The sequence below is a fragment of the Pseudochaenichthys georgianus genome, chromosome 4 (genome assembly GCF_902827115.2).
Source record: "Pseudochaenichthys georgianus chromosome 4, fPseGeo1.2, whole genome shotgun sequence".
NCBI lineage: Eukaryota > Metazoa > Chordata > Actinopteri > Perciformes > Channichthyidae > Pseudochaenichthys > Pseudochaenichthys georgianus.
Genome location: NC_047506.1, coordinates 31,610,669 through 31,624,064, shown reverse-complemented (window position 1 = coordinate 31,624,064; position 13,396 = coordinate 31,610,669). Strand labels below are relative to the sequence as shown.

The 13,396-nt window shown below is 39.5% G+C and overlaps 1 protein-coding gene across 1 annotated transcript in view; it reads left to right on the top strand.

Moving 5' to 3' along the window:
- LOC117444953 (adenylate cyclase type 1-like) overlaps positions 1 to 13,161 on the top strand; it is a 69,428-nt gene extending 56,267 nt beyond the window's left edge. The window contains 8 exon segments of the mRNA XM_034080338.1: positions 2,030 to 2,286; positions 2,407 to 2,533; positions 3,827 to 3,943; positions 7,765 to 7,911; positions 8,328 to 8,426; positions 8,921 to 9,035; positions 9,930 to 10,054; positions 10,650 to 13,161. Of these exon segments, the coding sequence (XP_033936229.1) occupies positions 2,030 to 2,286; positions 2,407 to 2,533; positions 3,827 to 3,943; positions 7,765 to 7,911; positions 8,328 to 8,426; positions 8,921 to 9,035; positions 9,930 to 10,054; positions 10,650 to 10,964 (1,302 nt within the window). The 3' untranslated portion in view covers positions 10,965 to 13,161.
- The last annotated feature ends 235 nt before the right edge of the window (positions 13,162 to 13,396 follow it).

The following is a 13,396-nucleotide window of genomic DNA, read 5'->3' as shown; positions in this document are numbered from 1 at the left end:
TCTCAAAATTCCGTGTGTGTAAAAAGACGATCCACAAGCAGAAATGTGAGATCCACGAGCAGAGATTTGAGATCCGCAAGCGCATTTTTGGTCGACAAATACAAAATGGATTCACAAATGCCTGATCGAAAGTTGTAAATGTTAAAGAGATATTCACAGATCTTTTTTTTATTTGTGAAAATATTTAGCGTATTTGCAGATCCGTTTTACACTTGCACATTTATTTGTGAGTTTGCAAATCTTTTAAATGCATTTGTGGATGGTGTTTTACATTTACAAATCACATATTTACACACAAATAATTATGAGACATATTTATGCCCATAGATTTTGGATAGATTTACAATGTTCCAAAATATTCAACAATATAAATCTATTCTAGCAGACCTCAACAATGGAATTATGATCATTAGAAATGGCCATGTCATGGGACCTTTAATCAGAGACAAGACTTCTCCATTGTAGATGAACAAATATCTATAAGATGATGTATAGTGCGACATGAAAAAACAGGTTTCTTTATGTTTCTTATCAACGTCATACCCCCATAATCAAAACCATTAGTGTGCATGTAAATGTAATAACAAATATGTATTTATTTCTGACAATTTCTTAAACTTCCAACTGCATTATGCAGAACAAAGCATTTGTGTAGAAACAGTGTCATGATTTAATTTTAATTTGAAGTCTCTGCTGTGATGATTTGACAGAGTCACAGCCGAGCAGATGCTGCCGCAGAGTCTCAGAAGAATAAAACATTTATTGTTCAAATTGAAAATACTAATTAAAATATTTTAAACGCAAATTGGTTGATGTCAGCATCAACCCGTGAACTCTGTCAGGCTCAACTGTGTGTGGGTGTGTGACTACTCTTAGTGTAAAATGACATATAAAGAGAAGGTGTAGCAGCAGCAGCAGGGGTGTAGCGAAGAGATAGCCCCTGCTAGTCTTTGATAATTCTTTAATATTGGCTTGTATTGAATTATTGTTTTTTATTAATGAAGAGCCTGAATAGATGTCTTAAAAAGATTGTTTTGCAAAATTGATGACACAGCAGTGCTTTAAAGCTAGTTGCTAACGTTAGCATGCTACCATGCTCACAATACTTGATTGCTTTGCTTGTGTGCCCCCGTCTCACGGCATTTCGTGTTATAGTCACAACAAAAAAAAATTGTGTCACACACGATTTTAAAAGCAATGTATTTCTTTTGGTAGTATGTTTCGTGCCTGCACCACGTCTTTTTGTCCGGTCGGGTCTTGGAAGACCAGAAGTTGTGTGGTTCATAAAAACATTTTCTTACTCAATATCTTACCCTAAGCCTAACCCTATCCCTTTTATTTTAAATTGTATAATGTCGGAGTTTTTTTGCCGTCCGCGAGGAAAATAAATGGGGCTCAGAGCCTCAGAATACTGAAATCTGTATTTTTTGTGATCTTTTTTTCCTTCTAGTTTGTTATTATTTGGTGCAGGCACGAAACATAGCCTACTACCAATAGAAATACATTGCTTCTAAAATCGTTCTCTAATTTGTTATTATTTACATTGCTTTTAAAATCGTTCTGTGTGACACGAAATAAATGGCGAAATTGTGTTGGTGAACACGAATCAATAGATTAATTTCGTGACTATAACACGAAATGCCGTGAGACTGTGTTGCAACCAGTGCTAATGGGGACCATAATATAGCAAGAAACAATGACAATGCTAACATGTTCAGGTACAATTAGACACTATTTTGGTTTAAATTATCTTGTTGAAGCTAATATTGACTTCCATGAGTTTTAGTAATGATTGTAATAGTGCAGCAGAAAAGGGTTTATTTAATTTTTTTAAACTCCAATCGCTAATTTAACAGCCTTGTGATATTGCAGACTAACTCTACCTTCAAACTTCTTTATACATTTTACAATTGTAGCTTTCTTTGTTTATTGCAAAATCAGTTATATACCATTTTGAAACTCAACCCAAAAGTGACATATGGTTTGTGACACCAATAACCCACCACCTTTTTTCTTTCCCTTCCTCCAGGTGGTCTGTGTTCCTTGGAACAGAGTGGTGTCAAACTTCAGCCTCACAGTGGAGGAGGTCCTCGCGGACACCAACAGCACTGAGGCGGACAGAGCCTGCTCCAACATGTCCTACGGCCTGCTGTCCTGTGTGGCCGGCACCCTCACTCTTGTCCCTTACCTCCGGGTGTCCTCGCTCCCCAAGATTATCCTGCTCCTCCTGCTCTCTGTCACCTACACCGTCATCATGGAGACCAGCGGCTATCGCCAAGCTGTGGGGTTAGACACGAACTGCATGTGTAGAGTTTTTTTCCAATTGTCCAATTTTGTATTTGTTCTTAATTTCTTTTTTTATTTCCCTAAGAAACAGAAAACTCATTTTATGTGTGTGTGTTTCAGAGGAGGTTTTCTCCACACACGGGGGTACGATCCTGTGTTGGCTGCCTTGCTGTTTTTTGGTGCTCTAGCTCTTCATTCAAGACAGCTGGACCTGAAGCTGCGGCTCGACTATCTCTGGGCTACTCAGGTACATCAGTTTGCACAGGGAGCACACCTGTTACAGCTCATACTTGCATACAGCTTTGTCTGTGCACACACTGGGCTCTTGTGCACTGCAAAATAAGTCTTCTCATCAAGTTATGTTTGATACATCTATGAGGGGTTATTCCTTATGAAGAACTGCCAACAAGGTTTTTCTGGCTCAGATTGGCCGGTTATTTAGCGTTAGTTTGTTTATCCTTAGCTCTGCTGCTACAGCTCAATGTTTCGTTGAGCAAGACACTCAACCTCAAATTGTGTTTACGGACAAATATAATCCTCTTTTGCAGGGTTAGATATCTGAAGTAGAATTGCTTGTGGTTTGTCAATATTGATATATGGCTCATGGAATGTAAAGTAAAGTGTTCAAATATACATATACAAAAAGTTATTTATATTTGTTGCCAATTCGAATATTTTAGCTGGTTTCCAAGGCAAATTAACTGGTTTCAAGTATTTTCTAAATCAAGTATTCTTCTTCTTAATTTAACTGCAGCAATATATAATTTAATTTAATATAAAATGTCTCTTAAATACCAATATTGCTAGCTACATAAGAATCCAGTATATATTAAGCTCTCTTGTTATTATTATTGTTATTAATCTTATTATAGTATGTTATAGACCGTTGAAACATGGACTGGAAAAATATGTTGGTTAACTTGCCATTAGAGCGTTCATTTAGACCTTGGTGTAGGCATGATCATACAGTTGGTATGTAGATCATTATAAATGTTATACCGATGTTCCTCGCTGGGTAAGATCATATATTATTGAATAACTGATTAAGTCAAAATATGCGACTTTCTGTTAGTTCATATCTCTTGCGGAATGTATTCATGTGTTTGTTTTTAATTGGATATATACCCATCTCTATTTAAACAATTAACAACAAAAAACACAAAAAGGATGATTTGTGATCGAAACAGGTTGAAATATTCTCACTGAACTGCACTGGAAAAGAGTTTGTTGTATTTAGAAAAAGCTATATATAATACACAATGAATTCAGTGTGTGTTTGAATTGCAGTCTTTTGTGGATCTTGACAGGGTGTATGTTTCTATTTTAAGAATGACAGTGAATGTTGTCTTGTTTGCAAATCATTATCTCCCTCTAGTGATAAGGAAAGGCAATTACATCTTCCTCTGAGCTTTGAGCCACATTAAAGGTTCATTGTATCTAGACAATAGAGCATCAGTTTCACTTTGGAACTACATCCTTTATGCTTCTATAACAACTCATCTCTCTTTTGTCCACGTGTCAATTGTTTGATGGCGTCCAGGCGGAGGAGGAGAGGGGGGACATGGAGAAGGTGAAGCTGGACAACAAGAGGATCCTGTTCAACCTGCTGCCGGCTCATGTGGCTCAGCACTTCCTCATGTCGAACCCCAGGAACATGGTGAGCATCACAGACATGCCACGACTCGTCCACCATGAAGGAGCATTAGTCTGACTCTGAACAGGGTTAACACGTCTGATTCCAGCAAAAACCTCCTGGTGTTTCCTGATAAACAAGGAAGTTGCTTTTTTGTTAACATGATGTTCAGGTAAAAACCCCCCCCAGACATTTAGGTTAAAGCAAATGGCAAAACTTCATTGAAAGATACTTTTTATTATGACTTTAAGATCATTAACTCCTGACCTGATTTTGCTTGTCACCCTTCAATACGTAAGTAATTAATGTCCTGTTGCAAACAGTTCACTGAAAGATGAATCACCCCTCCTGCCTGAAGCCTGGAGAGGTTCAAGTGCACAGGAGCACACAAGAAAAATACTAGGAAAAAGTCGAAAAATAGAATCAAAATAATATTATTTAATTCTGGTTCACATCTTGTGACCTATTAAATTCATCCTATGACAAATCTGGAGATCCTGCCCCCAACGATGATTTAGGTTGCCTACAGTATAACCATTGTTTTAACTCCACAATAAATCATTCAGACTACTTCTTCTAACTGTATGTAAGTCAGGGCCTGTGCTTTCACAGCAATAAACCGATGGAAATATATGAATAAAACCAAAAATATGAATGCACTGTTAAGGAGCTACAACATACTGTATTGTATATTAATTCATTAAGAAGGAACCGCTAATATGAACGTATTCAAACATTCAATAATGATGACGGAACAATATCTTTACATTGTATATTCTATATTATAGAACATATTGTTATATTTTAAATACATACATCAGAAATACTAGAATTCAAGTATGTGCATTTTGGAGTACGAAAACCAACTAGATATGATATGAGTATTATACGCCGCCTGATACACTTTTTTGTACTTATATCAGTACCCGCAGTACCACTGAATTATAAAGACATCTCCTGCTAACGGCATGAAATACATAAGTGTGATCAATACAAAATATTCGATTTAGACTTTGTTATTTGTAAGCACTTTGGTGATATTACACCCTAAGTGTAATGAGATGTGTTTTTCCTTACACTCCTGTCAGCAGCGGAGCTAAAAATGATCTTGGGGTGGATCTCTTGGGTGATGAAGTTATGCACACAGTCATTCTCATTGCCGCTGGCCTGCTGGTGCTAAAGCCAGTTTACACTGCCAGCTGATGTTTTCAAATCTGTCATTGTTTTCAACCAAATTACAGTTACAGGCTTTTCTGTTTGAACTTCCCATATTGAAAAGACATAAGCCCCACAAGTGTTTCAATGGGAGAATATTCCAGCTGTTGAGGACAGGGGCGCTGCCTGACCTGAACATGTGTTAGAGTGTGAGAGCTGACAGCTGTGTGTCTGTGTCCACTGAGTGATGCACATCCCCTCCACTGATCTCTGTTCCTTCCTCGCCCCCCTCTTCCCTTTCTCAGTGATGAAAACATACATCCTTTCAGGACATTCAAAGCCCCTCAAGAGTACAAGCTCAGTTTGTAAACTCTAACGCTGTGTACAGATTCTCCAGGCAACACAACTGATCGTATGGACATTTTTGGTTGGCAATGTCAATATTTAGTACCTAAAACGTATGAATGTACATCCTGTCAGGGTCCCTTTTTAAATGATAACCAAGGGCAACAAAGCAGACCCAAATTATCCTGTTAAAAGCTCAAATATGCATTACATTTATATATATTTTTCAAAATCCTTGAGGCAAAAATGTGGCAAACTTTGATTTTACATTCATTCTAAAATCAGCTTAGCATTGCCAAATATATATTACTTTGTGAATATCTATCATACATGGTTGCATTCACGAGGGGATAATTGTTTGTATGGTACAAAGCATTCATTAAATACAAGACACCTAATATTAGAAAACAGCTTTAATTTGCAAGCCCTAATTGAACAACTTAAAAAAACAACTCAGAGCTATGGTAGCATAATGAGCTCAAGAATTACAAGAACATTGACCGCAAGGGGGGTTTTAATGATGCAAAGTTTACACCTGCAAGAATCCTGGGCTGAAGTGTCCACGATATCAACACAGTGACATCATCCGGTGTTACTTGACAGAGTTCTTGCAGAGCTACAGGAGATATATTTTAAGATGAATATTTGCATTGCTTTGTTTTGGCTTTCTATTATCATCAATGAACATTTTGATGAGTTGAAATCAAGTCTATGACATGAATCCATCATAACAGATATTTATTTTCTCATTCGAATTTGGCCCTTTTTAGTTTTAAATAGCTTTCTGGACGACACTGCAGCACTATGTGCATGCATGGATGCATCACTCATAGGCTACGGCCGCACACACAGTGCAGGTTATAAGGTTACATGCATTGTTAGTTTAGGTCCTGTCATGTGAATAACAGAAAGATACATTAGGTGGTCCTTATCCCTCAACAATCAGAGGGCTGTGCATCAGACGGTGCAGGGATCATCTGAGGCTGAGACTAGTAAACACTGGGAGCAGGAAGTCAGGAAGTTCGTTTCCGGCACATTGGTGAGCGCTCGCAGCTACAGTGTATAGAAAGGCTTCCTCTCTTTCCTCTGGGCTAAAGTTCACCATACACTGTATTCATAACGCAGCGCTGCCAGGAATACAAAGTTCCACCGCTCCAACGTAATAAAAGAATATTTATTTTTGTTGCATGGGAACTACAGTGCCTTTCGTCTGTTGCTGGACTTAAATGGAACCAAATGGGTCCCAGTTCTCTTTGGTTCTTTTATTTGACATTCATTAATAACTCGGCACCTGATTTGCTGAATTTGCTCTCACAGACAATGTGAAAATGAAGTTCTTTTGAATTGTCTTAACAGTCAGCTGCAATGCATCTGTCTTTTATGTTATTTTCTAACTACTGGTTATCCCACGGGAACTCTATTCAAGCATCCAAATACATCTTAATTCATTAAAAGTATGCATTATGTGCAAGTAATACAAAATCACAGTAAGAACTTGGATGTAGAATATATGGTGAGAAAATCATTGTCTGAATCCAATGCTCAAGTTTAACACAAGTATAAATCTGAGACAAAACACATGAAAAATACATAATTATTGACTAAAGATGAATAACTGTTGATGAAATATTTTCAAGGTCCATAACTTTGACCCAGTTTATCAGTTTTCTCGCTGATAACAGGCTTGCAACCTTGCTGCTTTGCTCTCAGTGTTTTGTCTCCTTATTCCTTCCCGTTGGCATCAGCTGATAGAGATAAAGACATGGGACTGGGTGAGAAATCTTTACGTCAAGCGCTGTGTCACTTTGTGTCTGCAGCAAAAGTCGTTCTTCTTATAAATCTTCAATTGTTGTCATCAATCAAGTTTGAGCTCTTCCGTGTCTCATTGTGTTTCGACTCCATGCTCCAGAAGTTTTCATTACAATTACCATAGTAAAGACCATATGAATTGCACCTTGTTACCAGTACGTTGAATGTAAATCTGAGGTTTTTACCAGGATTAATGTGTACAATATGAGTTCAGTTAAAGGGCTGACCCGTGTACAATTTTATTGAATACAATTGTGTGTGACAGCACTTGAAAATGGCATACAAAAAGTATAGTATATTTCTCTGTTAGTCTGGATAGTCCACAGAACACTTTGAGTTTTGTGTGTGACTATTTCCTCAGGAGAATTTTTTTTAAAAAAAAAATTTAAATGTTCGAGGTTACGGACACTTTTTTTTTTACAATTCGTTCCTTCGTATAGGCAGACATCTCAAAGGAAGATATCTCAGAACTTATTGGGACGAAAACTAAAACCAGTTAATGAATGCAGTTTTGAATAATTGTTTTTCCCCTCCAGGATCTGTACTACCAGTCCTACGCTCAGGTCGGAGTGCTGTTCGCCTCTATCGCCAACTTTAATGACTTCTACATCGAGCTAGACGGCAACAACATGGGCGTCGAGTGCCTTCGGCTTCTCAATGAGATCATCGCTGACTTTGACGAGGTGAGAACATTCTTGATGATGTATCGTAAATCAGTTTTTATGTATATCTTTACCCCATGTTGACCTTTTGAGAATCTGATGTAAAGCTCTGGTGCAATATGACCTCAATAACATCATTTTTAAAGATGACATTGTGGCCACGACGGTCAGAAACATACTGTGTTTATCAACGCAGCATACCATAATAAGCTATGGTTGCTGGTGGGAAAGTCCTCCAAATTAAGGAATTACTTACAGATGACTTTTGGCCTGCTTGAATCTATAATCAGCATCTTGAAGCATTCATTTGCTCAAACACGCCAACATATTACATTTTACCAAGACAACCTATGATATATAAGAACTAACACTTTATTCCAATTTGAAAATAGTGGTAATGCTTCCCCCTGTTTTCCTATTTGTTTCCCACCTTTCAGCTGATGGACAAGGAGTGCTACAGGGATATCGAGAAAATCAAGACTATTGGCAGCACATACATGGCTGCAGTAGGGCTGGTTCCTACAACTGCCTCCATGGTACACCTTTCGTAACTATATTAAGATTCTGTGTAAACTTTTCTGTGTGTTTGCAGGGAATCAGCGCATTGAAAAAAAAAATCAAGTGCACACGGCCACTTTGAGAGGCCTAGTATATGCAGGTAGCTATTTCCCGTGTCTTGATATTTACAATGCTATCACGTTTCACCCCACAAATCCTCCGTGAGGGATTACCGGCCTCTGTGGCATCACCATATTTTTCGTGCATTTTGCATTCGGAAAAATGCTTTAAATCCTGCAAAGCTGACAAACAAAAGGGCCCTTTCTGAAACTTTTGCAAACTTAACAGTCAGTCACAAAGGTGGTTTCACTTTAGAAAGAAAACAACAGGTGCGCCCTAGATTGTAATGTGTATAATAACATAAAGGAAACACCTCTGAAGGGTAATATCACTTCCTACATTGGCTGTTAGCATGCCTGTATGTGCATCAATGTGTCTTTTTCTGATATGTCTGTGTTTTTCTGATTCACAGGTGAAGAAGTCCATCACTTCACATTTATGCACAGTTTCAGATTTCGCCATCGAAATGTTTGACGTCCTGGATGCCATCAACTACCAGTCTTACAACGACTTTGTCCTGAGAGTGGGTGAGCGAAAATACACACGCATGCACAAACACACAGCTAGAGCTGGTGACCTATTGCACTGGGCACCACTGACGCTCAGTGCCAGTAAGTAAAGGGAAATGCATCACAGAAAGAGCGAACCCTGCAGGAAGCTCGTCACATCGAGACCTGAAGTTGTGGGTTCCATTGTGTTGGGTATCCTGTGGGGAGCCTGCGGCAGGAGCGCTTGTTTAATCCCAGCGTAGTCTGGTGTACACAGTGCCATCCTGTCTGAAAACTGCGGGGCTCAATGTGTGTGCTTGGCTAAACCCCCATTGCAGAAATGCAAGATTTGGTCATTTGCGTAATGCTGGATTTCGAGGAAGTGCACAAAAACAAAGATTGGCCTAGTTTCAATTCAGCATGTGCCATGTTGCTTTCCAATATCTAAAACCTGTAGAACTGTGACTGTAAAGATGAAGCAACAACATTGATTTTGCATGGACATCTGTGATGTAATTTATTTTTGCATTACTCAAGTTGTTTTGAGTATAGATGCTTGCTTCGATAAAAACAATAACAACAAGAAAAAAAGAAATCTGTCTCACACTGGATAATTTTTCGGGATGTGCAGCGACCACTTTGTCACAGATGTTAAACTGTACACATATTTGTTACTTAGCATTCAACAGCCTGATCCCCTTTAAATTGCATTCTCAGACAATGTTAATGCATTTAGTTTGGATGGATGAGTGGGTGAAACATGTGACTTTCACCCAGGAGACCAGCGCTTGTGTCTCATCTGATCTCACCCTAAAATCAGTGTTGACTTCCATTATATTCAATATATAAACAAATAAAAATCAGCCTAAACCTGTGCATTCATTTATTAAACACTTTAAGATGTGTTTTTCACCCCCCTCGTTTTTTGTCCAGGTATCAATGTGGGTCCAGTGGTGGCAGGAGTAATTGGAGCCAGAAGACCTCAGTATGACATCTGGGGAAACACAGTGAACGTAGCCAGCAGGATGGACAGCACTGGAGTACAAGGAAAGATACAGGTACACTGTGGTCTTCTAATATCAATTAATATTACCATCAAAAAGGCTCAAGACAGACCTGTTCAAAAAGGACGGGATTAAAAACCGAAGGACAGAAAAAACAATTTGTGTCTGTAGGAAAATGTCAGTTTAGTTTTTAAAAGCAACAATTTATTGTCCAAAGCACTCTCTGTAGCTTTCTGAAGTCTGGTTATTTAAGGGGAAGTAACCATGTTTGGTATCAATGTCTCACACCATATATGGCACCCTGTACCACAGTCTGGTACACCACAGAAGTGCTGAGTGGGTAGATACACTGTTATTTATTGAGAAATAGTACCAACGCCTAACTGGTTGTGCAGGTTAACGATGACACTTTGGAAATAGCCGGGCTAGCTGTTTACACGTTTCCAGTCTTTATGCTAAGCTAAGATAAGCTAACCACTCCTAGATGTACACATTAAGTAAGCAGACACAAATGGTATCAATCTCCCTATCTTTTAGTCATAAATAACGTTTTTTTATTCTTAAATATCCAGTCCTTTGGGGTGCTTTTCGGTGAAAGCATTGCAGCGTATTTGAGATCTTCTTTGCTTTTTCAATGTTCCCTCTCCAGGTGACAGAAGACGTCCATCGTATCATCACGGACCACTATGACTTTGTCTGCCGGGGCCAGGTCAGTGTTAAGGGCAAAGGTCAGATGCTCACATACTTTCTGGAGGGTCGCAGGCATGGCAGCAAGCCATCTCAAACCAATGCTGAGCGCCGCTCTGGCGCGCTCAACCCGGGCAGCGTGTGCACCAGGCTAAGCCCCGCCCCCACCATCACCACCTACGCCACCACCAGGAACCCGAGCCCCGGCATGGCCAAACCAACCACCTCCACCAGCATCACAAGGTACCTGCCCGCTGTCCCCACGGCAACGCTGTGATGGATGCTGTCTCCATGGTGATAGTGGAAATACAGAAAAAAAGAGTGGAGGTGGGGAAAATGACGAGATAGAATGGAGAGTTTATTAAAAAGAGGAATAACACCAGCTGACCTCGACTCTTCTTCTACTGTCTGTGGCAGGCAACTCATACTCTGACCGTCCAATGGGAGGCCTGGATTGCGTTTAGGACTGGAGTCTCAATCAGACTCTCTCTCACTCACTCAAGCCCTGTTTGTTGTCTCACGCCGTGGAGTGTCGTGAACAGGATCCAGGAAGCTTTTTGCCACGTTGCTTTGTGACCAATCAAAGGCCAAGGGTGTCTCCACGATTTCTGAGTCGACTCCCAGAACTGTTTCCACAACTTTAACAATCTAAATAAGCATCAAAATAAAAACAATTGCACAACTGTTAGTGTAGCACGCAAGCCTCTCGCAACGACATTCAAATTCATTTAACAACTTTAGCTGACCCTTTTCTCTCAGTATCAAACCAAATCAGTGCTGTTGCCTTAGCGAGCACTCCTCACAAAGATTTTCTTGCCATCTTTTCGTTGCTATCTTTTCGTTGCCTTTTCGATTGATTTATTGGAAACCAACTCTGATGACTTAATTACAGGGGCATTGTAGTCCAAGAGATATATGTTTTTAAAGTGGATGAAGCCAAATGTATAATTGTAAATGGCAGTTGAAGGTTAAACTCGCCAAAATACGACAGGGCATTGCCTTCAATCATTTCCTGGACGTTTGTTCCCCCCCACCTGAACCCTCGGACGGCACATGAGGTAAACTCTTGATTCCCTGAGCCGAGCCGCCCATGGTCTCTAAGTGCATGATGCCACTGCTGCACCTCAGTCCCGTTTGCTGTCTGTTTCCCTGTGATGCTTGACTTCCAGATTCTTCCTCGTCAAAGTGTAGCAATAAAAGCGGTTCGTCTCCTCTCTCAGCCCCTTGCATGTAGCCAGCTGGATCCTAGTTTGACCTAATAGTGTATGTAGCCAATAGAGTGTGCATAGCTAGCCACACCAGTGTGTATCTCCTCAAGGGATTCTATTTAAAAAAAGAAAAACATTTTTTCTGCGTGCTTGGTATTAAGAAATATTTTCTATTGTTTAAAAAATCCTGTTATAGTATTTTTTATGAACTAAAAAGCTGCTTTGGTCGAGAGAAGAAAACTGCTGTTTAAGGGGAGACACCCAAACCTCCGTGTCTGGCCTCCTCATACAAATCCAGATGATTTATTTTATGGAATAGCATGCAACTCACAGTACGGCTTACCATAGCCATTAACTATCCTTTAATCTGTTCTAGCATGCACTGCCTGCCAGCCTGTGGCTCTTACATGCATGCTTTGATGGAACATTCTACAGGCCGAGCAGCGGACACAGTGACTCTGTTTAATGTAGTCCTCATGCATGCGCTAACGGTAGCCGTCCTCTTGAATGTAAGGTGCTTTTTTTGACCCGTGTCTTCTTCAGGAGCTTAGTGTGCGGAAGGACTTTTTCAGGGCGGTTTGACATCAGGACGGGGGTCCCTCCTCCTCCTCCTCCTCCTCCTCCCCGCCCCTGCTGTAGTCAACAGGTAGCTGGTTTTCAAATGTGCCAACCTATTTTCATAAACATATCAAAGTTTTTTGGTGTTGAGCTGTAGCACAACTGAATGTGTGGCTACGGATATTGTCGATTTCCTTCTGTTGAATGCCTGTATTTTTACAGCTGTTCTTGAGCAGTTTTGTAACTCAAATGATAGAAAGAGTTGATTTTTGGGGGGATTTATTCAACACCGTAACCTGAACTGAAATGATGTTGTTGTACTATTTATCATATTTTAAATAGATTTACTATATAGTAGCTTAAACGCTTATTTTGAGTTTTGAAAGAGATTAAAAATGAGGATTTTTATACACTTGCTTTAAACAGTTGATGGAAAGGAGTTGTGTACAATATTTTTCCTGTAAATTGGATATTTTCATACTGTATGATACGGGTTTCAATTGTTATATGTAGGTATTACTTGTTATTATTGTACATTGTAGAGCCTTTTCAGAGATATACTATGAATGACCCGATATTTGTCAAGTTATTTTGTTGAAGATGTATTTATGTATTTATGTGAATGTACATTTGGTTAAAGATGATATTTTATACTAAGTGTTTGCACTGCGATGATATTGACGTATTATGATTACAAAAATAAAGCCAGCGGGGGATGTGTCTCCTAGAGTAAAAATCCATCTTTCTATGCTTGTTATCACACACACACACACACACACACACACACACACACACACACACACACACACACACACACACACACACACACACACTGCATACCGCAAACCGAGAGGCCATCACACTTGGTTATGTAGTTACATAACGGTAAAAAACAGAGGGGCTGATGTAAGTTTGGAGCAACACCGGGGTCAATGTCAGTTTG